General features: G+C 43.5%; 5 protein-coding genes across 7 annotated transcripts in view; 3 read left to right on the top strand and 2 right to left on the bottom strand.

Moving 5' to 3' along the window:
* The window catches only part of RB195_023351 (uncharacterized protein), a gene marked incomplete at both ends in the record, with an annotated part of 42,163 nt that extends 39,759 nt beyond the window's left edge, over positions 1-2,404 (top strand). The window contains 3 exons of one of the 2 annotated variants that reach the window (XM_064210745.1): positions 714-793; positions 2,123-2,287; positions 2,394-2,404. In XM_064210745.1, the coding sequence (XP_064066626.1) occupies positions 714-793; positions 2,123-2,287; positions 2,394-2,404 (256 nt within the window). Of the gene's footprint in view, positions 1-713; positions 794-2,122; positions 2,302-2,393 lie in introns of those variants that run through there. The other variant, XM_064210746.1, reaches the window with a different exon arrangement.
* Positions 2,405-2,781: 377 nt separating this feature from the next.
* On the bottom strand, positions 2,782-3,405 carry RB195_023350 (uncharacterized protein; the record flags this gene model as incomplete). The annotated part of the gene is made up of 1 exon (XM_064210744.1): positions 2,782-3,405. The coding sequence occupies one exon, from the start codon at positions 3,403-3,405 to the stop codon at positions 2,782-2,784; it is 624 nt and encodes a 207-aa protein (XP_064066625.1).
* Positions 3,406-3,448: 43 nt separating this feature from the next.
* On the bottom strand, positions 3,449-5,359 carry RB195_023349 (uncharacterized protein; the record flags this gene model as incomplete). The annotated part of the gene is made up of 1 exon (XM_064210743.1): positions 3,449-5,359. The coding sequence occupies one exon, from the start codon at positions 5,357-5,359 to the stop codon at positions 3,449-3,451; it is 1,911 nt and encodes a 636-aa protein (XP_064066624.1).
* A 5,751-nt stretch (positions 5,360-11,110) lies between these two features.
* Positions 11,111-11,689, top strand: RB195_023348 (uncharacterized protein; the record flags this gene model as incomplete). The annotated part of the gene is made up of 1 exon (XM_064210742.1): positions 11,111-11,689. The coding sequence occupies one exon, from the start codon at positions 11,111-11,113 to the stop codon at positions 11,687-11,689; it is 579 nt and encodes a 192-aa protein (XP_064066623.1).
* A 673-nt stretch (positions 11,690-12,362) lies between these two features.
* RB195_023347 (uncharacterized protein) lies at positions 12,363-15,449 on the top strand (the record flags this gene model as incomplete). Of its 2 annotated transcripts, XM_064210740.1 has the most annotated exons (5): positions 12,363-12,473; positions 12,562-12,751; positions 13,875-14,013; positions 14,738-14,852; positions 15,399-15,449. In XM_064210740.1, 5 exons carry the CDS (start codon positions 12,363-12,365, stop codon positions 15,447-15,449), a joined length of 606 nt encoding a protein of 201 aa, XP_064066621.1. The 2 variants fall into 2 exon arrangements, with proteins under 2 accessions (XP_064066621.1, XP_064066622.1); XM_064210741.1 differs by lacking the exon at positions 15,399-15,449 and having other exon boundaries at positions 12,363-12,552; positions 12,593-12,751; positions 14,738-14,858.
* Positions 15,450-16,548: the final 1,099 nt, after the last annotated feature.

Here is a 16,548-nt window from a genome sequence, read left to right as displayed (position 1 = left end):
TATATCAGCCACTGTAGCAATGTTTTCGTGATCGGATGTGCAGAGATTTTAGGAGAAATCATTTGAGATTTGATGACAGGAAGAGAAGAAAGTTTGACATTTGTGAGTTCTGTGTACCAATGGAGTCTAACCATTCATAAAGTGAGTATAGGCTTCACCGTGATTACACCTCATGGAATAGTTAATGTAGACCAGAGACTGAAGATGTCTGGATTTTCAGCGCTAGCACTTGCTACCTCTTGAAAAATGCGACTAATATCAAAAGAATGTCGATGCTAGTGTTCTTTCCTAAACTTATGGAGTTTTAGTTGTACAGTAAGAAAAGTCTTGGCTGTGGCGACTGATCGTTCAACAATGATATGGCTACAAACATGTTTCACATTTTTTGAATTCAAAGAATATAAAATTTTTTGAACTCAAAGAGTATAAAATGAAACATAAAAGCATTTTTATTTTCGAAAGCTGTAGAAGGAAAGAAAAAATGAACCACACGATATAAAAGGTCATAAACTGCGGAATTATTCTGGAACCCATTTCAGAGCTTTAACAGGCTTTTAACTCTCTTTTTTTGAAACTTCCATTCTTAGTTTCTAGATGCTTTTTTCACTGGCTGACAATGTGCCTAATACCACACTTCACTACTTTCTTCTTTGACAACAATAGCATCATATATTTATCAGCTTGCTTTCGGACGATGATGAAACTGGTTTAAGCGGTTCCCCAAGCCTCGATGGTCGTGAGTCACCACTCAGTCAAGCGCCTGGTCGCGGATTGCAGGATAACCACGAGATCGGTAATTGTAGTAAATTTCTTAAACTTAGAGATTCTCAGTCACGCGATATTCGGAGTCGATGTTCGCCCCACTCTTACTTAAGGGTGGTTGGCGAAGTGACCCTTTTCACCTATGCTGTCCAGTTATCACGATAAGAACGAGAAGGAACAAGAAAGATACAAAAGTGGAGATGTTGAAAGCAATAATGCAAAATAAGGAAGCAATTTTTTGAAGGAGTCATATAAAAAAAAACAGCGGGGATGTGAGAGGACAAATCGGCAGGCAGTGAAGGGTGTCTGGAAATTCTCCAAAACGTAGCAAATTAAATTGTAAAAAAGATCCAATATGTATTCGTTTCCGCTGAGAAATCAGAGCCCAAAGTTGAGCATGAAAAATTGAGTATTTCTAGTTTTGAGCCCATAACTTTGTTTTTTGAGAAGCTGACAAAAGCGGACAGTATCCGGAGATAGAGGAAACCGAAAACGTCGAGATTTGCAAGTCCCTTTTTCATTTTTACTTATTTGAAACGGACAGGTTGATATAAAGGTAAATCCTTTATATCAAAAAGAAATCCCCAGTTCACACTTCATCAGCAAATATATAAGATATTGGAGAAACCTTTTTTCTTAATGGAGGTGGAGAGAGGTTGAACATACATCGCCCTTGGATCTTCTGGTATAGTCAGGGACATGGTGATAGAGTCCCGGGGTGGAGCCAGCCAACAATAACGTATTCCTCTCATTCTGAAAAACTGCATTTTTACAGGTCAAGCGAGTTATCATTGTAAAGAATGAAGAATTATAGAGCGAATATGTATTTCTCACTCTATTGATATGTTTTCATTTAGGAAAGTGATTTGAAAAGAAAAACGCGTTTTCTTAGGTGTAAAAAACAGCTATTTTTTAAACTTGGGACGAATTTTCACAACCCAAGGATGTATCCTCTGTATCGAGTGAAGGCTAGAGCAGCCATGTATCCTTCACTGTACTGTTAAGTGTTCAAAGAACTGAGTTATTTAGGACGAAATTTGCTCTTACGAAGGTGACGACAGAAACAGTGAATTTCTGCAACACAAAACAGCATTTAGTTTGGAATTTCGGCAAATGCTTCTACCGAATTCCATCCTCTTTTACGCTATACTGTAATTAATCTCGTACTTCGAAAACAAACAAACGACATTTTTCCATCATGTTAAATGATTCCGATAAAAGTGTTGTTAATCTCCCCTCATCGATGACCCTCTTCGCTTTGAACCATCAATGATGAGCTAAACCCATTCATCTAGGAAGGGCCCGGTTCCGACTTATCACACCTGTGTAATCAACTGCCTATCTGATCAAGAGTTTTCAGAAACTAGTGACCTTTTTGCGGCGTCTACAGCAGCTGGTTCTGAAGTGGATCCGTCCCAGCGGGTACTTCCTACGGGAGTCCCTGTGGCTGTGCGTAAACAAAATGCTGAAGGCCTCGAAGAAAAGTTCGGAAAATTTACTGTGCCCATATCGCAGCAGAGTAGACGTATGTTGCTTTAGCTTTATTTATTCGCTATTGATGACAAAATATTAAAAAAAAAAGACAAAATCGTACTAGTCATATGAACATCTGCATTGCGTAATGATTTTAGTATTCGACTAACATCCGTTCGAGCATGGTTCCGCCTTTTCATTAAATTCCATGAGATATTTGTAGAGGAAACACAAGAAATCAGTAGCATCAGTTTCTATTGGAGGGAATTCCCATCACCTTGATCACCTTGACTCCCGTTGATCTTCGAACTGGTCGAGCGGGCGCCAGTAATTCTTCCATTTGTCCCGATCGCGTGCCAGAGTAGCCCAGTGGTTCCTTCTTTCGCGTGGGACACGAAGAGCATCATATTTTTCTTTCAAGGACTTCGTGAAAAAATCTGACCATCGGGTCGGCGGTCTTCTTGTAGTGCGCTTAATACCGCGGGGAACCCAGTCGCTCAGGGCTCTGCTCCAACGGTTGTCGCTAAAGTGCATCACGTGTCCGGCTCACCTTATTTTACTTTCTATGGCAAACGCGGCGGCGGTTCTAATCTTCGATCGCTGACGTAGGAGAGAACTTCGAATCCCGTCCCTCACTTGCGTGAAACGGGATACTCCTAGCATCACTCTCTCAATTGCGCGTTCAATGACGCTCACCGCGTTTTCTTCCTGCTTGCGAAATGCCCAGGTTTCCGAAGCATAGGTCAAAGCAGGAAGTACGGTGGTGTTGAAGAGGTGAGCACGGAGCCGGGTGTTCCTGGTCTTCTTCACTACATCCTCGATGCTCTTGTACGCTCCCCAAGCCGCTCGTCTCCTCCTGCCCAGCTCGGGGGTCAGGTCGTTCATCATGTTCAGTTCCCGACCCAGATAAACGTAGCTGGTGCATTCGGATATGTTCGTTCCGTTGAGCGTGAATGGGGCATCCGAGACCCATCCGTTCCGCATGAACATCGTCTTTTGTAGATTCAGCTGAAGACCGATGCATCCACATGTTTCGTCGAATTCGGTCAGCATTCGTTCCGCTTGGCTGATGCTAGGTGTTACCAGTACCATGTCATCAGCAAAGCGCAAATGGTGTAGCTGCCGACCATCAACCTTCACTCCCATGTCGTCCCATTCCAACTTTCGCATTGCGTTCTCGAGGGTGGCTGTGAATATTTTGGGTGAAATTGTATCACCCTGTCGGACCCCCCCTCTTCACGTCAATGACGATGTTCTTGTAGAATGGCGAAATTCCGGTCGTGAAGTTACTGTACAACTCTCGAAGTACCTTTATATATTGAGTAGGGACGCCTTGGTTGTCCAAGGCTTCCACGACCGCTTCCGTCTCAACCGAGTCGAAAGCCTTCTTTAAGTCGATGAAGGTGAGACAGAGCGGCATCTTGTACTCTCGTGATACCTCGATGAGTTTCGAAACAGTGTGAATGTGGTCAATCGTGCTGAATCCTTTTCGAAACCCTGCTTGCTCGCATGGCTGTCCTTCATCCAAGACTTTTTCAATCCTATTAAGGATTACTCTTGTAAAGAGCTTGTAGATGACGGACAGTAGGCAGATTGGGCGATAGTTGCCGATGTCATGTGGATCTCCCTTTTTATACAACAACACGGTCTTGCTGGTCTTCCACTGTTTAGGAACCTTGCATTCCGACAGATAACGTGTAAAGAGCCTCGCCAGGGTGTTGATGAGTACTGGCGGAAGGCTCTTCAGGTGTTCTGGTCTTATTCTGTCGGGACCGGGTGCCGTACGATTTCTTACCGACATGATAGCATGTCGTATTTCGGACGGGAGAGCCTCTGGAATGACTTGTCCATCTTCCCTCAGATGGTGAGGAGGCAAGTGGACATGGCTGTCGAAGAGATCAGAGTAGAAGTCGTAGATGATTTTCTCCATCCCCCTTCTCGATGCAATGGCTGTTCCCTTTGGGTTCCGGAGAGCAGTCATCCTCGTCTTGCGACTGGCGAAGTCTCGACGGGCATAGCGGATGCTTTTCCCCGCCTCTGCAGCTTCAGCCAGCACTTCTGCTCTTCTCTCTTTAAGGTCTTCCTTTATCGCCTCTCGGCAAAGCCTTGCGAGCTCGGACGTGAGTTCTTGGTTCCCTGCGGCTCGTGCTGCTCCACGCTGGCGTATCAGCTCAAGAGTTTCAAGAGACAGACGCCTCTTGGTGGTTTTAAAACTCTCAGCCTTCTTCGCGCAGTCGTGAAGGTGTTCGACAAGCCGGTCATATTCCTCGTCGATGTTGTCCATTGCAGAATCTTCCCAAAAGCCGGCTAGCGTAGCGAAGAGATCCCAGTTGATGGTAGTCCTGGGATTTCTCTCTCTGAACTTGGCGGCTTTCTCTGCTCTCCTTGTGAAGGAAAATCTTCCTCGGAGGAGGCGATGGTCCGATCCCGTATAGAACTTTGGTACAACACCGACGTCCGTCAGGCAGAACCTTTTATTGACGATGATGTGGTCTATTTCATTACGGTACCCTCCACCGGGTGACTCCCACGTCCAGCGTAAAGAAGAGGGCTTCTGAAATTGCGAGTTCCCATGGATGGTCTTAGTCGTCATGATGAACTCGGAGAGCCTCTCTCCCTGGTCATTCCATTGTAGGCCGTGGGTCCCGATGTGAAGTTCCTCCGGCGTTCTTCTTGGGCCAACCTTAGCGTTGAAATCGCCAACTATGACCTTGTAGAAGGCATGATCTTCTTGGTAGAACTTCTCCAGGTCCATATAGAAAGCTTCGACTTCTTCTTCTTCGTAGCTTGATGTTGGAGCGTAAACGACGAAGATAGTCAAAGCTGGTATTGGGCCACATCTTCTCATCCGCAGACGTCCGATTCGGGTCGTAAGTTGTTCAAAAGAGTCGAGGTTCTTTGCCATACTCGTGTTGACGAGGACGCCAACTCCACCAACACCTCTACTGTCGCATGTTCCTAAGAACAGTTCTTCTCCAGTTTCATATACGGCGTTGAGAGGGTGACGTCGTCTCGTCTCGGTCAGTCCGATGACGTCGTACTTGATCTTCTTGGCTTGCATCATCAGATCTTCGATGGCCGCTTCCGATGCAAGCGTACGTGCGTTATAAGTACAGATCGCCATCCTAGTCCTTTTCCGTTTTGGTAGCCTACATGACTCCTGCAACCCCGTCCTACCTGGCGCTACCGTACCAGGCTTTCCTCCGGAATCAGGAGACTCTTTTCTATTACTGTGTTTTGCTTAAAATTTTAAAACCCATGGGCAGGTTGCAAGCCTCTAGTCCCATGAGTTTCTGGGAGAACTTTCGTTCTCCCGGTGTGGACATGTGGAGCTTATTTGTTGGAGGCGACTCCAAACCGCCTCCCTTGCACCTCCCAGTCACTTGATTGCAGGCTTTTGGCCGGACCGACGTGGGATACAAGGATGTCATGAGTCAGTCCTGGCTCAGCAGAAACAGGGAGTCCATCCCCTGAATCCACCTGCGTCTCTGGGCAAGCGCAAGGTCGCTTTTGGTCCGCGTTTAGCCCCCTATCCGCCACCCGGGGACGCGCCACGTAGCCTCGCGACTAACCGGCTGTGATCCCTCTAGTGAGGGAGATCCGTGGAGGGAATTCCCATACCGCAATTATATCCGTAGGAGGGGAGGGGCACGACTACCTCTATGACAAGGTTTCGTCACATTCTCGCCGTGTCTGCGGTTTACGCTTGATTTCGAGGTAATTAGGTTCATCGGTCGTTCGGTTACCCGGGGCGAAGCGCCGCTGTTAACAAACACTGTAACACTGAGGTATTCTAACGTTTAAATGTTGACTCGCGAGTTTGACTGCACAGTTTGCTATGTCCCGCTTCCGCAGTATCATGCCATATGGTGAGGTGCGTGCACGCGCTTAGACCGCGTGCGTGCGTGTGTGTATGTGGCGTGTGTGCATGTTTTTTTTTCATATTTCATATTTTTTCTTCTTTTTCCGTGCTTAAGTTAAGCCCTTAAGCTCTTGAACATCTTAATATGTTTCCTCTGGAACGAAATTTAGGGAAGTGTTATTCTCAAATATGTTGCTTCAGTAAAACTTAAGCTAAAAGGGGAAGAAGTCGTTATAAAAGATTTTTCTGAGTTTTGCTAAAAGAATGTACTCCACCTTCAAAATTTTCAGAAAAACTATTTCGAGAGAGAGTACGATTAGTTTATGATCTGTAAATGCACTAAACAAAATCTTTTAATCTATCTGTATTGAAGGTGAATATTCTCATGAAGGTTTATACCCCTCATATAGTTCTTGGCAGTGGCTAAGCGATAAAAACACACACTCAGCATGCTTATTATCATTACTAATAATGATAATGCGGTAGTTACAATATATAACATATATTGGGGGTACGAACACGTTCTGAGGGTGTTTTTTTTTTTGTAACTTTTTGAAGCTTTAATCAGAGAAAATGGTACAATGTATTTTATTCAGTTTATTTTTCCATCATGGGCGGGTGTGGCGCAGTCCGTTGGAAGTCCGTTGTAGCCACACGGTCGAGGGTTCGAAACCACCCCAGTGCAAACCAAGCCTTTCATCCCTCCGTGGTCGATAAATTGGTACCAGACTTGTCTGGGAGGATAGAAACACTGACTTGATCATCGGCTGGCCCCCACAAGTCATTGTATAGGCCAACACGCGTTCCAAAACCTCAACGATTACGAATTAGTGTAAAACGCGTTGGCGCATCCCTAGTGGATTGATACGCCAGTGACTTTATCCTTTTATTTTTCCATCATTAGCTACGACCTTTCTCCATCTTTCAGATTGCATACGGATTTCGCGTTGAAAAGAATTCCTCTTCTTTCGAAGCGACCGAAGAATCCACCCAATTTTTAGCTTCTCCTCAAGAAGTGAAGTGCAGCTCGGCAAGGCTATTGGTCATCGCCTGGAGCGAGTGGTAGTCGGAAGGAACAATTTTTGATGAATACGGCAAGTGGGATAGAACATCCCATTGCAGCGTCTCCAACGTTTCCTTGACGATTTTTTCAACATGTGGCGGAGCGTTGCCGTGCTGAAACATCGCAATGTCATGTCTTCTGGCATATTGGGTGCGTTTGAACTTCAATGCTCGGCTCCCTTGCATCTATTGTTGTTGGTAACGTTCCCCAGTCCACGGATCTCCTTCACTAGAGGGATCACAGCCTGCTAGTCACGAGGCTAAGTGGCGCGTCCACGAGTGGCGGATACGGGGCTAATCGCGGACCAAAAGTGACCTTGTGCTTGCCTAGAGATGCGGGCGGATTCAGGGGATGGGCTCCCTGTTTCTGCTGAGCCAGGACTGACTCATGACATCCTTGTATCCCGCACGTCGGTCCGACCAAAAGCCTGGGATCATGTGACTGGAAGGTGCAAGACAGGCGGTTTGAAGTCACCTCCAACAAATACGCCCCACCTCCACTCCGGGAGAACGCAACGTTCTCCCAAGAACTCATGGGACTAGAAGCTTGCAACCTGCCTATGGGTTTTAGAATTTTACGCATGTCATAGTAATAGAAAAGAGTTTCTTGATTCTGAAGGAAACTCTGGTACGGTAGCACAGGGTCAAGCGTGTAGTTGAGAATAAACCCTCCTGAAAACGACCCCCCTAAAGAATACCCTCCAGAAAACGACCCCCTCATCTCGTCCGTTCTGGCATAGCCGCTCATAGCAATGGAAAATTAGTTATAAGAAACAGAATTAGAGAAACAAATTGGACGCTTAATAAATAAATCAAATAATATAATAACGCAAATACAAATAAATAGTGCTATATTGGATATTAATATGAAGTGCCGCAAGTAAAATAAAAACCATGCTATATAATAACGCGTTTAGTCCGTGTATGTGTGTGTGTTTGTCTGTGTGTCACGAAAATACTCCATAATGATGCAAAACTCTGCACCGGTGAAGTGCCGAACCATCGCCATGCACCTGATGGGGAGCACTCTAACTACTGGACCACTGTCCAAAGTTATGCAAGTATGTTGGCCTTGATAAGACAAGTTTGTTTCTATCATATGTTAGTGAGGGTAAATAAACTTTTACGTTAATGTATACCTCCAGATTTGCAAACCATTATGCTGTAAATAACGGGCTTATTCTGTCACGTGTGTGCGCCTATGCATGTGTGTGTCTCAGTCAAGAAACTCCAAAAAGAGAAGGAGACGAGTACTATGGCGTCGGTTTGGTGCGCGAGCCTCAACGCTGTAAAATTGGGTGAGACGAGTACTACGGCGTCGAATTCGTGCCCCGGAGCTATATAGCTGTAAAATGGGGTGGGACGGATCCCACAGAGTTGAAATGGTGCGCCGGTGCCGGAAAGCTATAGAGTGAGGAGAGACGTGTTCCACTGCATCGCGTGAAAGATTTAATGGTTTTTCCCTAAACGCTCAGTTCTATATTTGGAGAGCGATCCAGCTTAATTTTACATCTATGTGCTAATAGTTGAGAACGGGAGGAGACTCATACTTCGAATAATGTTTCCAAGTTGTGGAGGTCGGATTGGTGCGCTTTAGCCCCAAAGCGGTGGAATAGGTTTCTATGATTCCTTCGCATATCTATTTCCTAGCACGTCTCCTCATGCTGCTATCATCCTTTCTTTAAAAAAAAAGGAAACAGGCGTGCGAACGGCTGATCAAATACAATACATGACAGCCAACAATTTATGCGATCTAACGTAGAACGTTATTGTTATCACTACGATAATGATATTTACGTCATTCCATGTTAACACATCGTTCTGTGCTAATAGTTGAGAACGGAGGAGACTCATACTTCGAATAATGTTTCCAAGTTGTGGAGGTTTGAGAGAAACATAGATGTAAAATTAAGCTGGATTGCTCTCCAAATATAGAACTGAGCGTTTAGGGAAAACCATAAAATCTTTCATCTATGCTAAAATTTTCGGGTAAAGAAAATTGAAGGAAGCGTTGGTAGAAGAAAAGCAGTTATGATTTCCCGAAAAATGTCGCTACTGTAATCTCTGTTATTTCTTATTGATAAGTAAAGGCGAGCGAAACGAATACCAAAATAAGCCTGAAGTCCGGCTTTAGCCGGACGTTCAGGTAGGTGTATAATATAATATGTCACTGACTGCTCACTGTAAAGATTAGAAGTCAGTACATATATGGACATATAAAATAAAAAGATGGGGAAGCTCTCAACGTGTATTCGGCAACACATTACTTCTTTTGACAATGATTACAAACAATTGAGAGTTCGACCCGCGCCGGAATTTTTCCCATTTTTGTAAGATGAAAAAACAACTGGTACCGACGCAGGTCACATTCTAAAAGCATTTTTCTCACTATTTTCTACTTCCTACACATAATTTCCTTCATTGACAGTGATTACAGACAATGAATAGTTCGATCGTCGCTGGAATCTTGATTTTTGCAAAACAGAAGAAAATTACTGAGACGAACACTTCACCTGCAGTTTTCTTGAAATTCTATTTATAACACTGTTCATCGCATATAAGTGTTATTTAGAGATTATTTTAGCGATTAGAACCCTGATTGGAAATCACTGCTGGACTGGTCGGATTTTAATAGCTTGAAATAAATATGAATAATGGACTACAGAAGAGACGGAAGAAGATAAAGGTGGCTGCATTCCGTAAAGAAAAAGTTGCGCTATAAAAGGGATAAAATATCTTTTTCAGGTACCCTCTGGTTTTTTTGAAAGCTTGCTGGGAAGAAGTCGAGAAATTCAGCATTTTTCTCAACTTTTTCTCAACTAGCTTTTTAGAGAACGAAAACTACATGGAAGAAAGTAAAAATGGATTATGATAGCGAAAATCCTCCTTTACAAAATACTTTATTTATTTATTTATTTATTTATTTATTTATTTATTTATTTATTTATTTATTTATTTATTCAGACACCTGCAGGTGTGCCATAAAACAGAAGAAAGAACAAGATGGAACAGAGTTCACTGGAATTTCGCCTGAATTTTACACAACAAGGGTGGCTCTTTAAAGCATGAGGAGTGGTGGGTTGGCAGGTCATTCTCCTGCTACAGAGGGTGAGAAATCCTCACGCGAATCGAATTGGTCTAAAATACGAGCTGAGTTATTGGACTTTGTCTGAAGTCGTACAAATGTGGACGCGTTGCCAAAAATCTGAGATTTCGCATAGCGCCGCTAGAAATTTCGATAGCATATTTTGACAGTGCATCAAGGAAAACTCTTAACTGCAAATTTTGGTCTCTGGAGGTGTTCTGGTGCTCTCAAACGCTAGTTGAGAAAAACTCTGAAATTTGAGGCAAAATTTGAGATTTTTCTGAACTAGGTTTCAAAAAGACTGGGAAAGCTTGAAGCACCAAACTTCGTAGGAATATAGAAGATATCTCTCTCTACAGATCGCAGTCAGCTTTATTGCATGAATTCACTTTGAGCGTCAATAATCAGAAACTCGTGAAGCCTTCTATGTATTAATTTTATCTCTAGTGTCGTCTGTAGATGTCTTTTTTTTCGCTCAGTAACTCAAACAACTCATTTGAAAGCAAGACCGCTAGACTTCGTTCAGAACGCACTGTATAATTTACACTCTTCTCCTCCCCTTCTACTCAAGACCCCGCAAACTAGTCTAAGACCAAAAGTTGTGAAATTATACCACCAAAATCTTTAGAAAATACTTCACACCATCGATTTCTCTAACATTTTGCATCTCTTATGAGTTCTTTTGAAATTGACAATTTCCTCCTTTTTTCCCCTTCCTCTTCTCATTTTTTTTTCAATCGGACTGACCGAGATGAGATGACGCCACCCTCTGCCGTATATGAAACTGGAGAAGAACTGTTCTTAGGAACATGCGACAGTAGAGGTGTTAGTGGAGTTGGCGTCCTCGTCAACACGAGTGTCTGCGGATGAGAAGATGTGGTCCAACCCCAGCTTTGAATATCTTCGTCGCTTACGCTACAGCATCAAGCTACGAAGAAGAAGTCGAAGCTTTCTATATGGACCTAAAGAAGTTCTGCAGAGAAGACCACACTTTCTTCAAGGTCATCGTTGGTGATTTTAACGCCAAGATTGGCCCGAGAAGAACATCTGAGGAACTTCACATCGGGACCGGGACCCATGGCCTACAATGGAATGACCAGGGGGAGAGGCTCTCCGAGTTCATCATGACGACTAAGATCATCCATGGGAACTCGCAGTTCCAGAAGCCCTCTTCTCTACGCTGGACGTGGGAGTCACCCGGTGGAGGGTACCGTAATGAAATAGACCACATCATAGTCAATAAAAGGTTCTGCCTGACGGACGTCGCTGTTGTGGCAAAGTTCTATACGGGACCATCGCCTCCTCCGAGGAAGATTTTCCTTCACAAGGAGAGAAGAGAAAACCGCCAAGTTCAGAGAGCGAAGTCCAAAACTATCACTAACTGGGTTCTCTTCGCTACGCTAGTCGGCTTTTGGGAAGATTCCGCAATGGATAACATCGACTAGGAATATAACAGGCTCGTTGAACACCTTCTTGACTAAGAAGGCTGAGAGTTCTAAAACTACCAAGAGGCGCCTGTCTCTTGAAACTGTTGAACTGATGCTCCAGCGTGGAGCAGCACGAGTCGCAGGGAACCAAGAACTCACGTCCGAGCTCCAAGGCTTTGCAGAGAGGCGATAAAGGAAGACCTTAAAGAGAGAAGAGCAGAAGTACTGGCTGAAGCTGCAGAAGCGGGGAAAAGCACCCGCTATACCCGTCGAGACTTCGCCAGTTGCAAGACGAGGATGACTGCTCTCCGGAACCCGAAGGGAACAACCATTGCATCGAGAAGGGGAATGGAGAAGATCATCTACAACTTCTACTCTCTTCTCTTCGACAGCCATGTCCACTTGCCTGAGGGAAGATGGACATGTCATTTTAGAAGTTCTCCCGTCCTAAGTACGACATGTTATCATGTCGGTTAGAAATCGCACGCACCCGGTGCCGACAGAAGAACTATCGTCCAATCTGCTCACTGTCCGTCATCTACCAGCTCTTTACAAGAGTGATCCTTAATAGGATTGAAAAATCTTGGATGAAGGACAACCATGCGAGCAAGCAGGGTTTCGAAAAGGATTCAGCACGATTGACCACATTCACACTGTTTTGAAACTCTTAGAGGTATCGCGAGAGTACAAGATGCCGCTCTGTCTCACCTTCATCGACTTGAAGAAGGTCTTTGACTCAGTTGAGACGGAAGCGGTCGTAGAAGCCTTGGACAACCAAGGCGTCCCTACTCAGTACATAAAGGTACTTCGAGAGTTGTACAGTAACTTCACTACCGGAATTTCGCCATTCTACAAGAACATCATCATTGACGTGGAAAGGGGTCTGACAGGGTGATACAATTTCACCCAAAATATTCACAGCCACCCTCGAGAACGCAATGCGAAAGTTGGAATGGGACGACATGGGAGTGAAGGTTGATGGTCGGCAGCTACACCATTTGCGCTTTGCTGATGAAATCGTACTGATAGCACCTAGCATCAGCCAAGCGGAACGAATGCTGACCGAATTCGACGAAACATGTGGATGCATCAGTCTTCAGCTGAATCTGCAATAGACGATAATCATGCGGAACGGATGGATCTCGGATGCCCCATTCACACTCAACGGAACGAACATATCCGAATGCACCAGCTACTTTGTCTGGGTCGGGAGTTGAAAATCATGAAAGACCCGACCCTCGTAGCCGGTCTTCAGACTTTCTATGGTGTTCGCTCCGCTCGCCATCACTGATTAATGAAAATAAATTAATAATAGTGACATTTTCTTTAAAATTAGAACTGTGATTTTCTAACGTTTTCTTCTTTTTCTTAAAGGAAAATTAAGCTGAAGATTTCATAGTTATCTTTGTAAACGCGTCAGTTCCACATTTGAAGAACATTCAAATTTCACCTCTAAGCACTCCTTCGATACCAATGTAATATAAACACGACTTGGAATCATTATTCAAAGGGTAGGTTTCAATCTTGTTTCCCCAACACTTATCACAGAATGATTCGCGTCATTTCTACAATTTCGTGACACACACACGTGTCAGACAAAACTCGTTCTTATATATTATTTTGTCATTTATGTCATGTCATTTATTATATATTATTGTGATATTTTGTCACATTCCGCAACCCTCAGTGGTAGATTACTAAGCGATAGCGCAGGAAATTGATGAGATTGATCTTTGGTTTGAGATATCGTCTACTGGTCGCGTATATCCGGGGGTAGCTATTGTCGATCACCCCAAAGGTCAAATTTTGTCTTCTTCTAATTCAATACAAACAGAGAAGCCCGATCATCAGCGCGAAGTTTCACGTCGCCTTTGTCTTGCCTTGTTCCTCATCACCGGTCGCTTCAGTACTACTGAATATGTTACTCCGTTTCCTATTTCAAGTGTTGTCTCGCAGGCTTAATCGCACATTTTTCTATTTCGAAGTTATGGTTGTCCGATGTACGGTGTAAGACTCTGGCTGTGAGCGGCACAGTAGCAGGCTTTGTACTGAACTGGTTCAGTTATCCAAGTTTGACGTTCTCCTAATCTTTGAGCGCCCGAGGGAAGTTGCGTCGGGCGGACGAAGTCTTCGGCTTTATATGGTGGTAGATAGCTGCGATGTAAGAATGTTGTTGGGATAATTAAAAAAATCTCCTTTCCAGGCGATGACCAACGTTCTTTACTTTCGGACAACTGGTCAACAAACGTCGTTCCATCTGATGACGAGGGACCTTCTTTTACACTCTTTCAGGCCGTAGACGTGACAGAGCTCGGAAATCAACGAGGACGTTTAGTTAATCGGTAAGTTTTTCTTTATGTTATCCATACCGCGTTATTGCGTCCTCTATGAATCTTTTCGTCTTCCTTTTTTCTCACTATTTTAAGAACAAACGTTTCGTTCTACGTTTGTTTTTGATGATTGCGTGGAATTGTGTTTAAAAATTGGTTCATACTCAGTAATGCCTAAAGGATGATAGTAAATAGTGTTTATTCAAACTCAGAACTCTGACACTATCCTGCGAGAACCATTTAACTAGCTAAGTCAACGGAACACCATGAAAGAGTTTCACACGGACCACATCTGCAACTTTTGAGTTTCGTAGGTCTATCTAAACAAGCACTGATCGAAGTTACCACCGCAAGGCCTACAATGTGTTTTGAATATAATGCGCTTATGAACTGATTCAAAACGACTTGATTTATAGTGCAATGTGCGCTCGAGGTCGCAGATGACGGGGAGCCTATCTTTGCGCCGTAGCTGACTTCTAACTCGAGAGCGGAGTTGAGTCTACTGTAGGTGTTGTAGATGTCTGTAGGAGTTTTTGAAAGAACCTAAATTGACAACAATATTGTTGTGTTTGCAACTCGTCACCTTCACTAATTATGCTTTGTAAAGCATAATTGCTTCATAAAAGTAAAGGTTTTGCTGTAGAATATGCCCCACCATATACCCTGTCTATTAACCGGGGCTCCTAAAACAGATGATAATAATCACTGTTTGTAAAAACACTGTGTCTTCGTTAAGTCCGGGTTCGCTGTGTGGCGCCGGAGCTGGAGCAGAAGATCGAAGTGACACGTGGTCACTCGATGCCATAGCTAGCGACTCGGAAGCAGATGGCGGTCGTGAACGAACACGACAGGTTTGATTCTACGTATTATTTGTCTGTTTGCAAATATTTGTTACGTCTACCCATGATTCTCACCTATTCTCCATCCAGTTCTTTTTTCTAATCCAGTTCCAAATTTTCTTCGTCTTTTCATGTTAAGTATTCCATGGGTAAACAATGGATGTTTTTAACCTACTTGTTTTTCCTTGACGCGAGGTTGTCATAATAGTTTATTCTTGGGCGACGTTTCCGCGATCTTGCCTTATTCAGAACCTGATAGAGTGAAGTCGAAAGTGATTTATCCGGGCAAACATTTTGCTCGCCCACTAAAGAAAATGCCGTGATAGCACCCGTATGTTTTTTGAAACACTCAAACAATACATGTTTTGATAATTCATGTGTAATGAAGTCTTCCGCTGTTTCAGCTCCGTTTTGAATTTTGAAGGTTTCAAATGAGTCCGCTATGCAGACACTTTTGAGCTATTTGACTGAAGACCAAAACACAGTTAACTTATATAGCCTCCCCGTGGAACACTTCATGGTCGTTATGAAGGAATATCTTGAATGCTTTGTCTTCAGCTAGTCGGACATCTGTTTCGCACAAGTCAGAGCCTCGCTATGGAACAATGAGTAGCACTAACGCTCGCTATTGTTTTTACAGCTATAGTTGATTCTCGGATTTAGAAGCACGCCTCTTGTTTTATAGCCGAAGCATTGACGACTGCTTCTTTGTTTGCTCCACTCAAGCAATGATTTACAACTGTTCACTCGGAGCATATTAAGTCCATTCGGAATAACTTTGTAGGAAAACTCTGGTTACCTTCGCTGCCCGTTTTTCCCTCTCCGTTTCTACTGAAAGAGAGGAAAGACAAGAGTTAACCGAGCTTCTTAGTAAAATTGCGTTCAATAGCGATTGCAGATCAATGCTGTTTGCGAGTAAAAAAGCACAACCCGACAACAAATCTAGCCTTGAGAAAATACTCTTGTGTACTTTTTCTTGTGAAGTTGGTGCGGGTGCAGTTGGTAAATGATTCTGCTATGTGGCTTTAGTAGGGTCAAAACGACATGAACGATGCAGCTGCGTAAGCGGATGCGCTCGAAGCGTGTTGTGAGTCGCAGCGGTTAGGATCGAGTGAGGGCCCTTGCTTTCACCGTTTATTGCTGCAGTTTTGTAGTTTATTCCTTGATTTGAATAGAACACGAGTTTGCTACGGTCATTATTTATCATTTATTTACCTATCACTATTATTATATATGCCAGTCTGAACGCCCGGCTAAAGCCGTACTTCAGACTTTGTGTAGTGTCCACTTCGCCCCCTTTCACCTATCAATAAGAAATAACAGTAGTGACTTTTTTGTAAAATTATATTTGTTTTTTATCAACCCTTTCTTCTAATTTTTTCTTCAAAAATTTAGGCATAGATGATTGATAGAGATGGCATAGATGATTTTCTCCCTAAACGCGTCAGTACTATATTTGGAGAACAATCAAACTTGATTTTACATCTATGTTTCTCTGAAACCTCCACAATTTGGAAACATTGTTCGAAGTATGAGTTTCCTGCGCTCTTAAAAATTTGCACAGAATGATGTGCTAACATGAAATGAGGTGAATATCATCATCGTAGTGATGAAGATAAAACTCTACGTCAGACCACGTGAACGTGTGTTGGCTTGTATTGTATCTAAGCAGCCGTTTGTATGTGTGTTTCCACTTTGGGAAGAAAGG

This window comes from Necator americanus, chromosome X (assembly GCF_031761385.1).
Source record: "Necator americanus strain Aroian chromosome X, whole genome shotgun sequence".
Classification (NCBI taxonomy): domain Eukaryota; kingdom Metazoa; phylum Nematoda; class Chromadorea; order Rhabditida; family Ancylostomatidae; genus Necator; species Necator americanus.
Note: the sequence above shows the minus strand (reverse complement) of the source record. Positions and strands in the feature narration are given on the sequence as shown.